The sequence below is a fragment of the Seriola aureovittata genome, chromosome 7 (genome assembly GCF_021018895.1).
Source record: "Seriola aureovittata isolate HTS-2021-v1 ecotype China chromosome 7, ASM2101889v1, whole genome shotgun sequence".
Taxonomy (NCBI): domain Eukaryota; kingdom Metazoa; phylum Chordata; class Actinopteri; order Carangiformes; family Carangidae; genus Seriola; species Seriola aureovittata.
The window spans coordinates 9,423,579-9,444,981 of NC_079370.1; the positions used below are offsets into that span (position 1 = coordinate 9,423,579).

Here is a 21,403-nt window from a genome sequence, read left to right on the forward strand (position 1 = left end):
CTCCTTTCTCATTTTAAATGAAGTTCATCATATGAATCCAAATGAAGCTAAACCTGTTTTTAGTGCTAATCACATCAGCTTTTTTCAAGGCCAGCAGTACAGATCAGACACAAAAGACGATTTAGATTTCAAGCAAGAAGGTTGTTATCAGAATCATAAAAATGGAGCCTGACAGGAGGAACAAATAGAGCTAATACAAAAAATGTAGAGAACTGAGAGCAGAACAATAAAAGATTACGGGATTCTTACTGTATCTAACGTCTAAAAAATGTATTTTCCCCTCAAAGTCTCTCCCCTGTCTAATCTCCCCTCTCTTCTCTATAACAGACACACAGTAGCTGGTGGGTTTAGTGCCAATAAATAAACAAAGTGGTAAAACACAGTATCCTCTGCCAGACTCAGATGACCTCCACAACCAGCCGCTACCTGTGTGTGTGTGTGTGTGTGTGTGTGTGTGTGTGTGTGTGTGTGTGTGTGTGTGTGTGTGTGTGTGTGTGTGTGTGTGTGTGTGTGTGTGTGTCTCTCTCTCTCTCTCTCTCTCTCTCTCTCTCTCTCTCTCTCTCTCTCTCTCTCTCTGTTGCCGCAGGGTCCCAGGTGTAGATTTTGCCTCCACTCAGGTGGTACATCAATACAAGTCCAGACAGGAAGGCACACAGGCCCCTCCATATCCTGTAATTGTGGTGCGAGGGCTTAGCATGTGGCATCTTCACATCCGGGATCGGTCTATCTGACCATAAATCAAGACCTCCTTTTCACAAGCACATATATTACACATAACCCTCATAAAACATTGTGTTTGACTCCAATTAGAGGCCCCAGATATCATCTTTGAAGCACAATACACCTCGCTTATCGACTTGGAGTTAGAACTGCAGAGGCTTTTGATTGGCCTCTGAGCAGTCAGAGCAGATTTGAGGACTCTTGTCAGATTCTCTGATTGCTGTAATTGGTACTGGAGCGCCGTCGTACATGTGATATTGAGCAAAAGAATCCTCAAAAAAAAGTTTTTCACTGGTTTCTTGTAAAGTTCATAACAGTCAAAAAACGTTTAACTTTCTTTTAACTTAAATTCTTCTGGTGAAGAATAACAAACTGATCCCCCCTGAAGTAGAATTACAGTGACTTTATTAAACAAATGAAACAAATGCACAGTGATTTATATTGAGAACAGATTATCAGGGACTCTTATGACTCTATTATGAAAGCACTTGAAATACTTTATATGTCCCACTTGGGGATATGTCCATGTCGTGGAACATCATAAGCAAATCAGGTCAGAATAGCAAATACAAAAGGTCCCTACAAAGAGCAAACAGCAGACACTGTGCATGCACAGCCACCCATGTGTGTGTAGAAAGGTCATCCAGGATTTCATTATGATTTTTCACACTGGTTTAGCCATTTTGTTACAAATGAACTCATGACTTAAATTATTTGTGTTGTTCAGAATATACTGAAATTTCCATGTATTAACATATGTGCACAGAGGCATTGAATGTACTGTACAGGATCAGACTTTCAGTGCGACAGGGTGTTAGCTGTTTCATGAGGCTGGTAACGAAGTGGCTCAAAGTATGCTGGGAATTGAGATTTTCATGGCCTTTGCAGCAGGACATAGTTTCTTTTTAGTATGAAAGGAGGTATGTAAACCCATTGCAAGATGAAAAGAAATGAACCTGAAGCTATTTTTTTGGCATTTAATAACTGTCCCTCTACTTCTGCATTGCCTTTACCTTTTCCTTTCTTCTCCCTCTCTCTGGACATTTCTCTCTGTGAAATCCTCTCCTATTGATACAGCAAATGACAATGGGATTCCAATTAGCATTATGCTTCCCTCTCAAAGGTCAACACAGGACATTAACAGACATTGCAGCAGTTAGTCTGCTCTGTGTTGTTCTTGTTTGGATTCACGTACCATGAGGACTTTGCAAGGAGACAGACAGTGAGAGTACACTGTATCTGTTTCTGTCTGGTTTTCTCTGTATGTGTGTTTTGTGTTTTGTTTCTTATGTATTATCTCCTTGGTTGCTACAAGTTTTACTTCTACAACTGTTTGGGTCTGTATATTCTTGCCATTTGAGAAACTTCCTCTCTGTCCTTGTCTGTCATCTCTGTAGTTCTGTGAGTCTCACTGCGCCTGTGTGTTTCGCAGCAGCTGCTGTTTCGGCACTGCACCTGTTCTTGTCTCATCAGTCAGGCACTGACGGACTCCAGGCCTTACATGGACCCACCCCGACACTGGCAGTCTGACCCAGCCTGCCCTTTAACACACACGCACACACACACGCACACACACAAATTCACACACAAACACGCACTTATATATATATGTGTATGTATATATATATATATATATATATATATATATTCATATACACTGTTCTTCTTGCTTCACCAGAGTTATACAGACCTTACATTTTATGTCTCTGCAATGTCCAACCACAACAGTATTATTTGCAAATGGAACAACACAGAGCAAACACCATTTTTTTTTATTTGAGCAGTCCCAGTAGAGCATTTCTGTGTTTATTTTTCCACCTTACAGCTAGTAAATTTGTCAGATGCGTCGAGTTTGGCATCCAAAATGAATGTCACTGAAAAAACTGAATTCCCTGAGGAGTGCAAACTGTTCTCTTCTAACAGTGCAGGCAGACTAATGGGAGCACTGAGTGAATATGAACGGCCCGTACACACACGAGATTTGAGTCATATCCAATCTGAAACATTAACGGGCCATCATCGGTGTTGGGGAGCTGAGGGCATTCTGCCACGCCTTGCTGCCACAACTGTGCTCACATACACAGAGCCTCTGGCTCAGGATGATGATGACTGCTGTGACTCGCTCGCATCTTTCTGTGGTGTTGGTAGCCATTACAACATGTGGTGGGAGTGAAGCCACATTCATACTTTATACAAAAACAGACGTTGTCTTCATGGTTAACAATCCCCACCAGCATCGGAAAATCCTAGGAGAAAACACAAGCTGACAAAATACAGTTTCTGGTCTCCATGTGATATCTCCATACATGCTGTAGCCCTAATGTAGTTAGATTCTTTCAGATGTAAACCAGGTGCCTGTTAGCATGGGCTGCAACTAAGGATTAGTCCCATTATCAACTGATCTACTGATTATATTTTCAAGCCCAAAGTAATGTCTTCAAATAGCTTTCTTTTTTTTTTTGGCCAACCAACAGTTCAAACCCAAAGATTTTCAGTTAACTATACAAATCTTCACCATCAAAATGTGTTTAACTGTGGTGTGGCTATGGCTGAGGAGGCACCACTAATCAGAAGGTCGGTAGTTCGATCCCCAGCTCCTCCAGTCCTCATGTTGAAGTGTCTTTGGGCAGGACACAATTACCTCTGATACATCATCGTTGTATGAGTGTACGTGATAGAGATGCGCTGTATGAATGTGTGAGTGAATGGGTGAATATAGTAGTTTGTGTAAATAAGTAGTGTAAAGCGCTTTGAATTGTTGATATGACCAGAAAAGGGCTATATGAATGCAATCCATTTAGCTCGAAATCAGACTTAAATGATTAATCAATTATCAAAAGAATCAACTAATCCTCACAGTATTAATGATATGACTAGGTGCATTTTAGCTATGGTATAGCCTAAAGCTACTGTACTGTACAATGCAGTGTCAGTGGTTGCATCATAATCATAGACTATTCCAGCATGAATTCAGTTGGAGATGTCAGCAGTGCTGGTTAAAGAGAACGAAAGGGCAACGATGAGGAGATCCAGAAATAATTGGAAACCTTTTGGAAAAGGTGCTGATCAGTGGAAAGTGATGAATAAAAAGTGGAAGCTATTGGTACATGCTGTTTTTTTTAATGACCTCGTGTTGTAGGTGACTCAGTCCTCGTGACATTGAGGCTGTGTCTTCTGCAGCAGGACACTGTTTGCTTTGCCAACAGTCAAACACACTAATCCTGTTAGAGGCCAGGGATGTTTTTGGACCACACGCGCACACACACATACGCAGGTACACGTACACACTCACTGACAGTCCTCATCTGGCAGGTATGGCGTTGCACTCCTCTTGTCCTTTTCAGCTTCACAGCTCCAGTCTTGTGTACAGTCCCAATCGCGGTCTTGCTACTGGAGCATATCTTTATGTTTTGCCTCTTTGACACATGCTGACTGTAATCTAACACACCTCTCCTGCACCCCTAGTACCATCACCCACATGTATACAGTAGACTCCATTATAGAAAATCCATCACTGACAGCTAAGTGCTGTTTGGGTTAGCAAGGAGACAAGCAGGTACTATCAGTGAAAGGAGGTTCATGGTGGCTTCATAAAGGGGCTCTAGTTGGGTGACACTCATGTAGGTAAGGCCAGGTTTGCAAAAACACATCGTCTTTTGTTCCCTTTCTTCCTCTTGCTCTCCTTTTGTCTATCATTACTTGTTTTCTTTGTGCCTTTCTTTTTTACCATCTTTCTCTCTCCGCTTCTCATCTCCCTCTGTGAAACACGCACATGCGCAGACGAGACCCGCGAGCGAGTTTGTGCACTGGGTATTAAAAAATGCTCTTTGAGAGTGAGGGATAAAAAGAGGAGAGTCGGAGAGAAAAAGAAGCTCATGGTTTGATGTCCAGAATACGACAGTAGGTGAGGGAAGAACAAGAGGGAAAGGAAAAGAGGACAGGAGAGAGAGGATCCAGCTGGTTCTTTTCATAATTAGGGGCACTCGCTTGTGTGTGTGTGTGTGTGTGTGTGTGTGTGTGTGTGTGTGTGAGAGAGAGAAAGAGATGCAGGCAGAGAGGCAAGTCAAAGAAAAAGGCAAAGGGAGATACAGAGAGTATTAAAGATGGTTTCACATTAACTTTTCAGTAGATGTGGATGTCCTCCACTCTGACACGCTGCTTTGACTGCAGACTTGGATCTTTTATTTTTTCTACACACACTCTACTTAACTGTAGCTTTTTGGGGTGGTTCGGTTGCTCATAAATATCACATGCATTATAGATATACTGTATGTGTGTGTGTGTGTGTGTGTGTGTGTGTGTATACAGGTCACAGTCTGACCGTCTCGTTCCCATCTGTCTTTCTACCCGGTCACGCACCCCATCACACACCACCTCACACACACTTTCCCTCTCTTTGGCTAAATCCGATTAGCTGGCCTGCGTCAGCTAACGAGACCCCCATGTAGCTAGCACCCTTGTCCAACAGCCCCCACCACTCTCTTTCTTTCTTTCTTTCTCTTTCTCTCAATCTCTCTCTCTCACACACACACACACACACACACACACACACACACACACACACACACACACACACACACACACACAATGACAGCCAACAGCCTGTGTCTCTGAATACACAAACACTCTTGCACACACACGCACACGCACACACACACACACACACACACAGTGACAGCCAAAAGCCTGTGTCTCTGAATACACAAACACTCTTGCGCGCGCACACACACACACACACACACACACACACACACACACACACACAATCACACTGCTTGGATTGAACAGAGCACTCCCTAATTATGTTTTAATTGCCTGTCTCTGTCTGTCCAGCTGCCTTGTGTGTAAAACACAGCCGCGGCCTGATTGATCACCCTGGACCAAAACATATTGCGAATGGCACCAAAAGATGCATGTGAAAGAAAAAAAAGACAGAAATGAGTGATGTGGAATTTTTCCACAGGAAATCAATGTAATCAGTATCATGTGACTTGCACAGCTAAAAGTTAGTAGACTAATATGGCTTCATCAGCTGCATTTAATTTATAATTCAGTTTTTCATATAGTAAGACTCTGCAGCCTCTAGTGGCACTGTGAGCCTGACCATCTCAGGGTCAGCGTGCTAACATTTGCTAATTAGCACTAAACACAAAGTAGAGCTGAGGCTTATAGGGATGTCCTAATTTTCCTGTCACTTGCTTTTGCTGAGCCTGGTGTAGAAACCAATTATTTTGATTAGTGTTGACAACTCTTTACAAATAAAAAACTTATGTCCCCCAAAAACCTGCTGTGGTTTATTAATCTCGGATCCTTTTGGTTAGACTTAATATACCATTAATGGCATATGATGGATTCATTTTTTTTATTAGTAACTCTCAACTAGATTTCTCACAACTATTCTACAAGCTTACCCCGAAAATTCAGAGTTTACAGGTGTTTTTCAAGAGCCAAATAAGTTGAGTAACCAGAGTAAGATTAGGGGTCTGTATGTGTGTGTCAGTTAGTCACTTGATTTAATGTGGTATGTGTGTGAGTGTGTATTTTTCCCATGTGCCACTTAACAGGACTCTTAAATCCTGAGTGCTGCCTAAAAGCACAGCACTTGGTTTACTCACACATTCTTGTGTGTTTGCTTGTCTGGCTCGCTGTTTGTGTTGGCGCAGAAACAGAGGAAGATTTTCTTTTGGGCTACATCCCTCTTACAAACTCGGAACATGAGACTCGGTTTGTAAAACTAATGTTGGTTCATGTGAGAGCTACTGAGCAAGTACAAGAAAATATTTAATGAGGGTGGGATGCTGGATAGAGATGGAGATAGCAAAAAAAAACAAAAAACAAGTAGATAGGAAAATAAGATGGAGGATAAAAATAGAGTGAAGGGAAGTGGATGAACTACATGAAGAGGAAGTGAGAGAATACAACAGAGAAAGACATGAGATCTTTTCATCAAATGTCAACGCTTGACTGACCCTTGACCTCTATGTGGTTTGTGGGTCATGGAGAATCATAGCATCTGCCCCTGATGGAATGTCTCTTACTAACACACACACACACACACACACAAAAAACCACCAAACCACCAGTGTGTGTATTTTTGACAGTTCCCCTTATTATCTCCTCCTATACTTACTCTCCCTCTCTCTCTGTCTTCTTTTCCCTCCATCCCTCGTTCCCGCTCTTTCTCACAGTAGAGTGATAACAAGCCGGCCATCCCTCAGCTCCGCTCATCTCTCTTTAGACACTTTGAGCAAACACTCTTTCATCTTCCCTGTCTGCATTTTTTTTGCTCTGTTATTAAAACTAGCCTGTCAAACAACTATGATTCCCAGAAGTCCGCCCTCCCCGCCCTTGGCAGTTTCTCAAGAAATAAATTATTCAAGTCTAGATTTTGTTGTCCAGAAATTGATGACATGATTAATGTAAGTTACCACACAGGGTTTGGGGCTGGGTTGGTCATTAACAACATGTATGTTCAATATTATGAATATTAATTTGAGTGTAAGTCTCTGGATTTTTAATGCTACTTAACTCAGTGTCTGTTATGTTTGCAGTGTAGAGGGATTTCTGGGAATGTTGTGAGAGAGGCTGTGTACTTTGCTTATTCACATTATACAAACATTTTCTTTTTCTCTGAAAGTGCTGTAGATATGGCTCAACTCCCATAAACCTGTGTTTTTTTCTTTACTGGCATATCAGTTAATTCTATCTAAGTATTCCTCTCAAGCACTGCATTTCATACAAGCCTGCCAAATTAGACTGTGAAATTTGGCTTCCATATGTTGATGACTTGATTTAGTAAAATTGGTTTGGCAGCGTAACCCAGGTCACTTAAACAACATTGTCCTTTCTTTGCTGTTGTCCTTTGTTTCCAGAGCCTCACCCTCACAACACAGTGACCTCCCTTGCTTTCATGTATCACTGCGCCTTACGATTTATGACACTGTATGTGCCGCAGTGCCCTCATTAGCAGAAATGGAGCTCCTTCCCTTCTTCCAGCTCTCCATCCTTCCCCTCCATCATTCCCCGCCTCTCCTCCTCCTCCAGTATAATCTCGATGTCACGTTGTTTCTCCATAGCTAGAGTTTAGAGAGCTACAATGCTCCCTATCCCATGAGGAACCAGTTTGAGTTGTTGTGCTCTAGCCGCACACTCTCCCATTGAGATCTAGGACACTGTGTGCATCCTAATGTCTCTATTCAATGGAGAACACGGACAGTGTCAGTCACAAGGGCCTTCTAGCTTCCCTCAGGGATCCCTTAAAAATTTTTACTGCTGTGCATACACCTTTAAGGGAGTAGCTTGTTACCTTTGCAGAGAAAAGATGCTGTAGTCTGTTTGGATTCACTGCAATCCAATGAAGGCAGAGTCTTGACAAAAAACATACATGAAAACATCTATCGAAACTTCCCAAAGCTACTTCTGCAGCAGAATCCACTTCTCTGCCATTGATCTAAATGTTCCTTACTGTATGTTGTTCTACCTTGTAGAATCACAAAAAAAGCCACAGGCAGCACTTTAAAGCAACGCATAGGCAGTCACACGAGATGAAAGTAGTGTATTTAGCTATTTAGGTATTTGGCTATGTGTTCAGACTATATTTAACAAAAGTGAATTATGCTGCAGGAGTGGTTTGATAAGTTCCTGTGGAAGTTTTGATATATATTTTTTGCCTTGACTCTCTGTTCTCATTGGAAATATTGTAATTGTTGTCAAGCCAATCTGTTAAATTTAAGGTAAAATATTCCTATTAATATGCTAGGATTACACATGTACTTTCCACTGAAGATCTTTCCTCTGGAGGATTTGTGTGTTTCTGTGTTAAGGATGAGATACAGCACAAGCCTGCGTATGTCTATGCATGTGTGGTCCGACCCTCTGGCCTCGCCCCGGTGTCAGTTGTCATCTCCTGGAGCCTTACAACTGTGTATCTGTAATGTGTGTGTGTGTGTGTGTCTTTGTGGGCGTACATTGCATGCATGAATGTTTGTCTGTGTACATGTGTTTCCAGCGGGGGAGGCGCTACGCCTAAATGCGTGGGGTAATCACAGACCTCAGCCTCTCCTTTCTGCTGGTGTATGTGATGCGTGCACGGCGAGTGATGAGTGCGAACTGCCCAAGGCATTGCAGGAAAAGGCGTGCTGCAGTGCTGATAAAGTCCCTCATGGGCGCCATGCAGCTGTCCCCAGTTCTCGTAACAGTGTTTGAACACTTGGAAGCCCTGAGGGTATTAAACAAACACACAGACTTTCAATCTAATAACATGGAGACAAAGTTGTAGTCATTGTGGTTTTTATTATTTGTCTTTCCTTTTTCCCTCTGTGTCTCCTCATTTCCTCCTGTCCTTCTTCAAGAGGCAATGTACAGATCTGAAGTTTACTGTCATCACAAATGTGAACAACACCATATGTACCATGCTATATTTTTCTAATACATGTCATAATGCAGTACCGTCAATTAAACCATTCGATGTTACTGTCTGTGAGGTCATAAGGTTTTGTAATAAAGTGGGGATTCACCAAAGTTCTTCATGTTGTGCTGTCAGCCTCTATATATATATATATGCAGGGTATATTGTCTGAATGGAGGTTCTAACATTGGAGCATTTCCTATGTTTACATAGACTTGTGATCGTGGTGCTGTATAAATAAAAGTGACTTGATGTGATTTGAAATTAAATATTTGTATAAGTAAAATCTTTATTGTTAGCAGATCCCTCTGCTCTGGAGTCCTTTATCATATTTTTTCTGGCTGTGTGTTTTTCTCTACAGTATGCAGTGAGGCTCTGAATGTGAAGGTGGCTCCTAAAGTGGAGGTGTTAAAAGGAGAGACTGCCAAACTGCCCTGCACTTTTACTCTCCCATCATCAGCAAGCAACCCTATTGTTGAATGGTACTTTGTAAGTAATTTCCAAGTATTCATTTTATTCCAAATTTGAACATTAATAGACAAGGGAAAAAAAGTTTGTGTTGGTAGATTTTCATGTCCAATTCATGAAAAAAGGAAGGTACTTTCAAAAGTTGGACTTTTAGGTTTGACTTAAGGTCATTTTTCTTCTTCTTTTCTCTATGTCTGATGATGTAGGAGGAGCAGGGAACCAGGAGGCGCGTGGCTTTCCGCTCCCAGGGTGGAGATGGAAGTGACGAGAACACCCCTCTCACTGGCAGGGTCGCTATCGAACAGGACTACACCTTGACCATCTCCTCCACTCAGCCCTCCGACGAGCTTACCTTCTACTGCCAAGTCAACACCGGCCTCGCTGGGGTCGCAGAAGCTGCCTCTATGCTTAAAGTCTTCTGTGAGTCGGCCAGTGCACTTTGGCTTTTTAATATGACCTCAACATGACCCACATGACCTTTGCAAAGAGACCCCCAACCCCTCCGGACACACACACTTTCCCATCACCTGTTGATGTGTGGAATTTATGACTTGGTTTGTCGGTGCCGCCGAAGGTTTATGGCTTTAATCAGATCTGCGTGTGTGTTCATGCATACTTTGATTTAAGAGTGACTTAATTGTACCTAATGCATGTGATGCATTTTGCTTATTGCATTTCACACATGCTCAAAGTAGCTCCATGCAAAACCTTTTAATATAAATACACAATCATAAAGTATGATTTGTCACAATTGTCTACATCTGTGAAGAATAGAGTAGACTTAAGCTAATACTTTTTTTAATCATGTGAAGCATTTGCCAATGCTCAGTGTTACCAATTTCCTTCGATAAGTTCCCCAGAGGTCAATTAACCACAATCTAATCACTCTTGACACAATTGATGAATAGTTCAATCACACCTGTCATGTCTCATATATCTCACCTTAATAACAGTCCAGATTTATCACCAAGGCGTTGAGGGCTGACCCTGGTGCAGCTCCCTGTGTCCTTGCCGTTCCCATAGCAAACCCTAAACTGACATAAATCATACTTTTAGTATTTAGTGGGTCGCACCAAAATGAGTGGGATTCATTTGCATTTCGGATTGGACCGATCAATCACCCTAAAGAGGGAGAGTTTGTGTTGCGGGAACAGCAAAACAACCTTTTCTTTAGTTAAGATGCTACAAGTTAAACATTAACATTTATGCACTCAGAGACATTGAGGCTCAAAGCCATCTCATAAAATAAGCTATTAATTGTGAATGAGTCAGTGTTTGACATTACCTCAATGAAGTGCTTTTTGACAAAGGCCTTTTTAGATGCACTTAATGCCCACAGTTGTAAGAAAAGAGCCTATCTCACAAACCAGCAATTATTCTCTGGCCACATTCGAACACTTGACTCATTGGAGGATGAATTACGGCGTGGCTGTCCTGCCTTAACTTAATAGGACTGAGTTATGAGCTCTCCTGAGGGTTGAGCTACAGCAGTGATAGCCTGGCTTCTCTCTCTCTCTCTCTCTCTCTCTCTCTCTCTCCCTCTCTCTCTCTGGAGGCTTACAGTACAGAGTAAACAGTATGCCTGCCGGGCAAAAGCACACTTGAACAGAATAAAAACCATCCTACTTCCACTGTGCTTTGCTGTCTTAACTCTCTAAAAATTTTAAAGATATCAATGAAAAGATAGCAAACGTATTCAGGTTATAATGTAAGAGACTGAGGTTTGTCGTCTTCACGTTTGTGTAAGGTGCAGAAACCTCACTGTGCTTTTAACTGACTGCTTACATACTGCAGCCTGCACTGCACAGTATGTGGGAAGGGAAAGGTTTAAAAAAAAAAAGAAAAGAATACAAGCTAACTACAGCCGTTTTGGGAACAGTGTTACAAAAAAAATGAAAACAAAGAATTGATTGAGTGAGACAGAGAGTGAAATACCCATCCACTGTTTATTTTTATAAGAAGTCAACAGCTGCAGGCAGTGATAAGATGACCTTGCATGTGGACAAGTGAGGTAGGGAATAAAGCAGAGGAATAAGAAGGAACTGGCGGTTGTGTGGGGGATCCAGAGAAAGGGAGGGAGTGAGGTTTTTTTTGTGGGTTTTTTTGGGGGATTTGACCCTTATCAGCTCATGTGAAGCAGGTCACAGTGGAGTAAGGTGTGGCAGGATATTTACTGCTCGACTTAATTAACAAGGTCAGCAGGCATGTGAGTTGTACTGCATATAAGAAAGTGCAGTGTGTGTCAGTGTGTGTGCGTGCCTGTATCTCAAAAGGTTAAAGGTTTTTTTCCTCTCGTGAATCATAATGATATCATAATGATTTCTTCCTCTCCCATTGTCTGTCTCAGTTGCTCCCGAGAAGCCGGAACTCACAAGACCATCGAGTCAGGCCATTTCTGTGGGAGAGACCACCAGCTCCGAGGTGGGTGTTGCAGTTCGTGCGTGTGTGTTTGCACATTTCCTGCACTTGTATAAACAATGAAGATGCACATTATCTGTCACTTATCTTTTGCCCTTCCTGCATTTTGTCCATGTGCATTAAGATTGGCACCTGTGTGACAATGAATGGACATCCCCAGCCAAGAATTATCTGGTTCAAAGATGAACAGCCGCTACCTGAAGTCAAGGACAGGAAAGAGCGTAAGCGTCTTTTGACTGACAAACAAAAATGTAGTCTTATCTCATATGCTGTGCAGAGTAGAGGAATTCATCTTGTTTTTCCCTCCTCCAACCCTCCTCTTTCCCAGAGACCTACATGATTCCCTCTGTGGTGAAGGAGGCCTCGGGTCTCTACACTATCACGAGCACCCTGTACATGCAGCCCACCAAGGCTGACAAGGACTCCGTGTTCCAGTGCACTGTGGAGTACAGCATGCCAGGCGACCAGATCAAACAGAAGAAGTCTGACACCATCACCATCAACCTCAACTGTGAGTGGAGAGGAGGGATGGGAGCAGAATTGGTGGCTTGGGGTGTTAAACATTCAGTGAATCTATGACAAAGGTCTTCAACATTAGCTTCTGTGGAGGAACTGAAGGGGGTCTGTGGAGTTTTGTGGCAAGTTAGTTCATTTGAAGTTTCAATGACAAACCAGACCAGTTTGCCACCATCTAGACAGTATGCATCTGAAAGCCTCTTCCTGTCTGCCATCACAATTTTACCTACTGTTTTAAGAAAAATAGAATGATTAATCAATTAATCAGGCAAAAGTGTCAAACATTTGCTGCTTCCAGTTTTTCAAATGTCAGGATATTTTTCACTATTTTGACTTTTTATAGACGGAACAATTAATCAATTAATCAAGAAAAAAATGCAAAGATTATTCAAATTATTAATAATGAAAATAATCGCAACCCCTTATAAAATAATACATCATTCACTTCCTGGGCCCATTTCATTGGTTGCTAAACACAGTAGTTTAATGCAGCTACAGTGGAGTTTGATTTTCAGCTGAAGAAGAATAACGAGGAAAGGAAAGGGGAGGTACTGCGAAAGTAAAACATCCGTTGTGGAATGCATTGCACATCTGTGATTGATGATATACAGTGTAACAGTGTAAATGTATCCAAAAGAGGAATGTTCACCTGTTCCATGTCTGTCCTTGTCCATCTAGATCCATCTGAGGAAGCGACATTTTCCCTTCTCAACACCGATCAAGTCAAAGAGGGCGATACTGTCACTATGAAGTGTGAGACTGATGGAAACCCTCAGCCTGAGTTTGACTTCACTAAAGACGTACGTGTGCATTTCAAGTTTGTTGTTTTTTTTTTTGTTTAGAGCAACGTGTGTATCCCAACCTATTTATAAAAATTACTCATTCAGTCTTTACTCATGTGTCTCTCTCTTCCGATCCCTGTCCTTCAACTTCCAGGGAAAAATGATCAGTGGTCAGGGTGGTCTCCTGACGCTGAAATCTGTCAAGCGCACGGACACTGGCGTGTACAAATGCACCGCCACAGATTTCGATAACTTGGACGCTGACCTGAGCGGAACAATCAACCTCAATGTCCACTGTGAGTGAGCCAGAGACATACGCACAAATTGCAGAATTAAGTAAAAAAAAAACAGATAAAGAACAATTTGCCTCCTGTTTGCGCAGGTTAGCCCCCGCTCTTTTCGTCAGTAAATCATAGAATTAAAAGGGTTGAAACAGAATGAGCTTTAATGGAATCCTTTCAGCTGGCCATTATCCAATTCAATTTTTCACAGTTCATCTGGTACTTTAATGTTATCCCAACCACACTACCTAATTTGATCTTATCACACACATTAAGTGGAGATAGCCTAGAAATAGCATGGAAGAGGCTTAACTTGGGCTTCAAAATGGGCTTAACTTCAGAGTAAGTGCATTAGCTTTGTACTTACAAAAAAAATTTAATATTCTGCTTAGTACGGTCGTACTAAGCAGAATATTACATGGTTGTTTAAGCAATGAGAAGCTTTTTGATTTTAAGTGGCACTTCTTTAACCCCTCAGAATGTACAGTATATAAGGCCTTAGGTTTCGTGTGTCTTCATCCCTTTCTCTCAATTGTTTTTCATTTTGTCTGCGTCAGACATCGACCCGGTGAACGTGATCCCTGCCGAGCCTCAAGTCGTCATGCTTGGAGACAAGGTGGAATGGCAGTGTAAGACCAAGGCCTCCACTCAGCACACTGTTCAGTGGAAAAAGGTGTGCTGCATCACTTTCTCAGCCTTCCTTCTCTTCTCCTGTCTCTTTTGTGGAAAAGTGGTATATTTCTAAGAAATGCAAAACTTTGCTCTTTTCCTCAGCAGTTCACAGAAATTGTTCTGAGCATTCCTAGATAAGAGTTGGACAAAAATTCAGCCCTTTGAAATGTGACACAGAACTAACTTTATGTGCAGCTGCCACTCAACACTGGAGCCTGTAGGTCTTAAGCAGGGCTCCCTTTAAAGACAGTTGTGGCTCTGCTACACTGGCTGCATTGTGTTATGTCCAGTTGCAGCAGCTGGAGATTAACACTGGTGTGTGTTCTATTTGGTGAATGAGAAAAAAGCAACACCAACACATGCTGTATGTCTCTAATGACATTTCATGTAATTCAGCATATAACCGTAAATCCTAAGAATGGTTTGGTCAGTCTAAAATATATTAAACCTGAACCGCTGTTGGAGATATGCGAGAGCAGAATATTTTTTGTATATTTTCAGTTTTGCAGTAGCAGGAAAACTTAATCTCATGCGACTTCACTTTTAAAACTGTCTGAGTTCAAGTGTAAACTTTCTGGACTGACAACGGCTGGTTTGGGTAATAGATATTTGAAACTATTTGAGTTTGCATATTCTGTGTGCACCAGACAATGAAAAGCACCCCTAACCCATTGTCTCAATTTCCTACAGTAAACATACCAAAGAACAAAAACTGTGTTCATGTCGCAGTCTCTTTGAAGCAACTCTGTACATTTTTGTTACTGTAAAAGCACAAATCAACATGATACCATCAGTATTTTGGTTTTCATCCCTGCCCCTCCATTTGTTATGTGCAGAATGTTCCTCCAGTGTCAGGCTTGTTGTTGTAGCCTGTCTATCTGTTGTGTCTCCTGGGTGTGAGAGAAACTCACCGACAGCCGGTTTTCTGGGAAGGCAACTTGTTTGTTCTTAGAAAAAAGAGGATTCCTATGAGAAGAAGTTGAGATGAATCATAAGAGACAGGTTCATCATGGAGGACTTGCTTTGATCCATTATCACTGCACTTTGGAAGAGCTTGTGTGTGTGGAGGTTTTTTTTTTTTTTCTGCTTTCCCAGCATAGCAGTGTGCCTTCAAAATGAGATATTCACAGTGCTGTTTCTACTCTCATATTCACACACAGAGAATAATACTGTGGGTCCAGCTGGTTTTATTTCTGTGTGTTTGTGTTCCTCCAGGGCTCCGAGGTCCTCTCTCAGGACGGCACTCTGTCAATACAAGATGTTTCCTATGATAAAGCTGGAGAGTACATGTGTATTGGAGCCGTTCCATCTGTGCCAGGACTGACAGCCGAGGCTACTGTCAGCCTCACTGTCAAAGGTAACACACACTCTCATGTAGACATATACATAGACACACACAAACCAATAAAACAGTGTTTAGGCGAGATCAAGTTAAGATTTCAATCATATTAGTGTTGTGTCTGACACACACACACACACACACACACACACACACACACACACAACCCAGCTAGCCACTGACTGTAACTTTCAAGGCTACTGCTTATGAGGATTTCAGACTCTATTGTAAACAGAGTAATCATTAACAAGAGATTTAATCAGTTGGCGGATACAGCTGAGAGGTAGTGTGACTTACTAGTCTTTTGATTATCATTCCATGTGGGATGTAACCGGATTAGTGTGTGTGTGTGTGTGTACTGCACTGTTTATAAAAATAAAAAAAAATCCACTTCCTTTCCAGGAAAGCCGATGATTGAGACTCCGGTTCCTACAGAGGTGGCGAAGGAAGACGACATGGTGACTCTGAAGTGCTCGGCCTACGGCTCCCCTGCCCCTCAGTTCACATGGAATCCCGCAGGAAAAGAGGTACATGTGGGAAAACAGAGTCAAGACCAGCAGAGACAAAAATAACCTCTTTCCGAGTGTGCAACTTAAAAGAAGCACTTAGTAAACAGATGTCATTGCTACCTTCCTGAAAGAAATTGTGCACATAAAAGTAGCAGCAGAGGTGAAGCTGTACTTCAAACAAACTGAGCTATGACTATTAGTGTTTTCATTTGGGTCAAGATGTGAAGTTTGAAGCATGATCTATTTTTCATAACATCTTAAGATCTTCTTCTTGGAAAACTGGCAAATGTTGAACTTCAAAAGCAATGGAAAAGGGAGAGCGAGAAACAGCTCACAGGGCAATAAGTAATATTTTTTTGATATGTATCATATTGATAGATATGGTTGAAAAGAAAATCTCATACGAAGCAGCTTTAAAGAAGTTTACAGTGGGAATAGAGTTTCATGAGTGAAATATTTTAGAAAATAAAGTTCTTCTGAAAATTTGGATAATTTCAGAGGCAAATAGAGATATGTTTATGATAGATATTTAAAATTACACCTTGAACAGTTTTTTAAGAGCATTTTCTTGTATAAATGAGAATAATGGGAAGAAAAATTGAATAAAACCTCACTAGACTGTGCACAGGAGGAAAGGGTTGGGAGGAGTGCAAATGCATCAGGAAAATATGCCACATAATTAAACTACAGGTGAGAAATGATGAGGGGAATATGTAAGAATTCATGTCTTTTCCTTGTCCTCTTTCCCCCATCTCTCTCTTCTCCCATTCCTTTGCCCTTGCCAGTCGGTATCAGTGGAGGGTAACAAGTTGGTGAGCACCGTGACCCTGAAAGCCACAGCCGAGGTCATGAAAAACGGGGTGACCTGCGAGGTCACCAACGAGTTTGGAACTGATAGCAAGAAATTGCCGGTATCTCTCACAAGAGGTCAGTGTCAGGAGATGATGGTAGTGATGATGCTACAAGATCTCCCTTTGTCTTCATATTTTCTCCAGCACAGCTTTTGGTGATTGAGTTATGACATCAAAAAGTGTTTTTGTTGCGTGTCCTAAAAATGTGATTCAGTAAAACTGCTTGTACTTCAAGCAAGGTTTTACTAAATCACTTTAGTACCTTAGAAACTACTTTACACACAAAGCTTACCTGCAACCTTTACCTAACCTAAACCTTTTCTTCTTTTTGTTTTCCTCTTTTCCAGCAATTGACAACACGGCCGACAGAGGTAGAGCCTTCTCCCTCCTCCTCCTCCTTTTCTCCCTCCTGCTCTCAGGACTCTTTGTTGTACAAACCCTGTAATTTAGAAATCCCCCCCTCTATCCATCTCCTCTTGCCCCGGCCCTTCCATCACATACAGTCACACGTACACACATGCACACACACACACACCTCCCACCGCTGTACTGTAATCTTGTATATTTGCCCTCTTGCTACCGAACACTGTGGATATTGTATATTGTTATTCTTCTTCTCTCGTCACCTTTGTATGATGTCTGTCCTATATTTTGTGGATGCTACTACAACTTTTTGTGGCCCCTTGGGGACAATAAAGGATTCTATTCTATTCTATTCCTTCCTTTCCTCTCTTTGTTTCTTTACTGTGTCTTCTTTGTGGTCTCCTCGTCTTTCCGACTGACGTCTTGTTTCTGGCTTTTCCCTTTCCTTGTATCCACTCGCCGGGTTGCTGTGTGTCGAATTGTTTATCCCTGTAGCTTTTGTGTGCGTGTGCTCTTAGAGGTGTGTGTGTGTTGTGCTTCTTGCTTTGCTATGCTATGGGACTGAGAAACTCTCTTTCTCTCAAAGTGCTGCTCTCTGGAAACCCTGTGCTTAAGTCAGGTCTGTATCGCTAACCCTACTGACATGTATATGTTGTATGTCTAGAACTGTAAGTCACTGTGTGTCTATTGATGTCTGTGTGCACACACAGGTTAGTGTATTTGTGTTTACAAGAGCTAATGTGCTTGTGTACTTGTATTACTGTAGTTGTGAGGACAGGCTTTAAATGAAGTCTTGAGGTGGAAAAGGAAGGTACATTTTATACTGGATTTAAAAACTTTTATTTGAACAATTGATTTCATTTTCGATTAATCAGCGGAATTTTTTCTAATTTAATCAGTAATGAAAATAACATCACAACACAAGATAGTGAAAATGGCCCCGACTGACAAGTGGTTAAAATCAACGAATCGTTTCACCTCTAATGGATAGTCGTCTACTCTCTCTCATCTATGATAGACATAACTCCCTAACTAAAGCTACATAAAAACAGTTCTGCATTAGTGTCATCTCTGTCATCATTTCTTTTGATTAATTATTTATTTCATTTCATCTTTGACGACGAGGTGTGACAGTGGCCCTAAACTGAGTATGTCATGTGGCTTGATAATTTGCTAGAACTCTAATAGTTTCATAATTTTTGTTAAAAAATGAGTCAAATGTCCCCCACAATGGCTGACCTGAAAAGAAACCTTTTGGTGGAAATGTTATTGGCATCCTGATATAATGGACAAGGTGGAACCTTTTCTCCATCTAGTCCTAAGCCACTTATCACAGTCCAGATGAGAAGTTGTTTTCAAATTTAAAACCATTTAAAAAATTTGTTTGCAGTTAAATTAAGTTATAGTGAAGTCAGTTTAACCATCAACTTCTGCTGTGGTTACTATTAGTTACAGCTTGAATGGTTTCGAATGATTTCACTGTTTACCAGAACTGTGTCTGTGGTACAATTTTAAAAGTATAGTTTTACATTTTCCTTGTCATCACTGTGAGGTTGCCAGGCAACCTCCTGAGAGACTCCAGGAAGTCACTCCTCCCAGCCAAGACTAAGTCCATCACATAACACCCCGTGAAACTATTAAACAAATTAGATATAATATGTTAATAATGAACTTTAGAGGTCCTGGTGTGTGGACATACCCTGGCTATCTGTTTCGCCTTGTTTCTAAACTAACCTTCTCCTGGCTCCGGCTTCATAATAAATATGAGGGAAGTATAAATCCTCTCAAACAGCTCTCGGCAAAAAACCAACTAAGCATATTTCCCAAAATGTCAAACTGTTCTTTTAAAGACGCTAGCCATCCAGTTACAAAATAAGTATTCTTAATGGCCATAGTATAAATTTATATCAATATTGGCCTTTAAAACGCTCGTTAAATTTATAGTTATGTTACAGTTTATGTAGACCAACATCAATTTTGAGAAAACCATTTCAGAGTCATGTCCTCACAAGTATAATAATACAAGAGTAGGTGGATGGGTGAGTATGTTCAGTGTTGTTTTCTGGCTCTGGTCAGCTGTCTGATATTATCTGAGTATACAGGCCCTGTTTTTGGGTCCCATCACATTTCAAGAACATTGCATTCAAAAGTTAGACTAATCCTTCATCCCACTCCCCTCCCCCACTCCTTTTCTTCTCCACCCATCCATCAATCCATCCATTCATTGTCTTCACCTGGAACCCACCCATCCCCTTCCCCGTCCTATCCATCTCGCCATCCTCCTGTCACCTCATCTCTCCTTCCAATGATACCCCAAAACAAATCATTTTCCTTCCTCTTCCTCCTTCTTTTCTATTCCACAAATCAAACACCCCATCTCCCTACACCTCCCACGATGCCCCTCTCCCTACCACTGCCCCGTCCAAATCCAAAACACCCCTTTTCCCTTTCCCTCCCCCCTCTTCCCACCTCCTCCACTGTGATCGATCCCTCGCTTCCCCTCCACACCTCCCTCCCACCTCTGTCCCCCCTCCACTGTCCCACCAACCCTCCACCCCACCATCTGCCCCTTCATCCCTCCCTCCATGTGTACCTCCATTGCGGCGCTGTAGCTGACAAGCAGCAGGGAGGCTCCAGCGGGGTGGTGATAGCCGTGGTGGTGTGTGTTCTGCTGCTCCTGCTGCTGGTGGCCCTCATCTACTTCCTGAACAAGAAGAGCAAGCTGCCCTGCAGCAAGAAGGGCAAGAAGGAAGTGTGAGTAGAGAGGTGGAGGGGGAGGGGGGGGGTCTGATTCATGTGTGAATCATGTGATTCATGATTCAGTTACAATTAAAATCAAACTTTATTGTGGGGCTTTTTGTCCCGGTGCTCTTTGAAACTGAAAAGGAATTAAACAAAAACTCTTTTGAAGTAGAGTTATTTGGGACTCTACAATTAAGACAGTGAAATAAAACCATAACCCAGCCTCTATATTGCTTTCTACTACTACAGATGTAATAAAAAGAAAAATATCACATAAAATAAAAGCATATAGTGATTCGGTAAATGAATGGATAGATAAAACAAATTCAGTTAGAAGTTAGAGGCACTATATGTGATTTCTGAGAAATTCTCTATTAGAAAATAATCCTCAAGAAGATATCGGCTTAGAAGTTTGTTCTCACGTGTGTCTTTTTAGTCAGGATATGTTAATTAGCTGGAAAAGCTGTTTGATCGCATCTTAGATTTGACACAATTAAGAGTGAGTTTAAAAAAAGAACAAAGCATGAGGAAACCTTAAAAAATTGAGTATTCATTGCAGACAAATTGGGAGAAGTGAACAAAATTTTAAAGTGCATGCTGTGTGAAGCAGCCCAGTATTATTTGTTATGTCAGGAACACTGTGTAGAGGTCAAACCAGTTGTCAGCAAGCTTCAGTCATATCTAGATCCATTAGCTGTGCAATCAAAACACTGCTCAACACAGCCCACTGACTCTTTTGCATTTTTTTTTCCACTCTCTCTGCAGGGCCAGCGGAGAGGTGAACAACGACATTGTAGTGGAGATGAAGACAGACAAGGCCAATGAAGAGGCCGGTCTCCTCAACAAGAGACCGTCCACAGAACAGGTCAGGCCAATGGACACATGATGGGACTAAGGGCTCATGGGTCACGTGCCAGAATTTTGGCAGCAGTGTTTTTAACAGTGAGCTCTAGTAAATGATCATCATAGGGCAAACTGAGAGCTAACTTGTGCATTTTTCCTTCCAAGAATTTAAGGTGGTGTAGCTTTTTCTGCATTAATGAGTTCACAACGATACAGGCTGCTGGTATGCAGGGACAGGTCAAGGACACTTCAGCTTTTTAAGACAGCGCAGTGGATGAAAACAAAGCCAATCATGATTTAAACTGGTTTCTCTTATAAAAAGGAAAGACAAAAAGAAACTTTGTAAAACATGTTATCGCGTTTTTACTTTATCTAGTAGGGAATAAGGTGGTTAACAATAACATGGCCAGTTCATGTAGTTAAACAAAATAAATTCAGGTTATTCGGAGGCATACAAGCTTTCAATAGCAACTTAACAGTGTAATAAGATGA

General features: G+C 41.6%; 1 protein-coding gene across 2 annotated transcripts in view; it reads left to right on the forward strand.

The window, feature by feature from the left end:
- bcam (basal cell adhesion molecule (Lutheran blood group)) overlaps positions 1-21,403 on the forward strand; it is a 50,262-nt gene that overhangs the window by 25,430 nt on the left and 3,429 nt on the right. Inside the window, exons 2-16 of one of the 2 annotated variants that reach the window (XM_056380594.1) lie at positions 9,489-9,616; positions 9,802-10,015; positions 11,943-12,016; positions 12,138-12,234; positions 12,342-12,524; positions 13,208-13,329; positions 13,466-13,607; positions 14,150-14,265; positions 15,480-15,621; positions 16,006-16,130; positions 16,898-17,039; positions 17,311-17,334; positions 17,913-17,945; positions 19,939-20,080; positions 20,834-20,933. In XM_056380594.1, coding sequence (XP_056236569.1) covers positions 9,489-9,616; positions 9,802-10,015; positions 11,943-12,016; positions 12,138-12,234; positions 12,342-12,524; positions 13,208-13,329; positions 13,466-13,607; positions 14,150-14,265; positions 15,480-15,621; positions 16,006-16,130; positions 16,898-17,039; positions 17,311-17,334; positions 17,913-17,945; positions 19,939-20,080; positions 20,834-20,933 — 1,784 coding nt within the window. The remainder of the gene's footprint in view (positions 1-9,488; positions 9,617-9,801; positions 10,016-11,942; positions 12,017-12,137; positions 12,235-12,341; positions 12,525-13,207; positions 13,330-13,465; positions 13,608-14,149; positions 14,266-15,479; positions 15,622-16,005; positions 16,131-16,897; positions 17,040-17,310; positions 17,335-17,912; positions 17,946-19,938; positions 20,081-20,833; positions 20,934-21,403) is intronic. The other variant, XM_056380595.1, reaches the window with a different exon arrangement.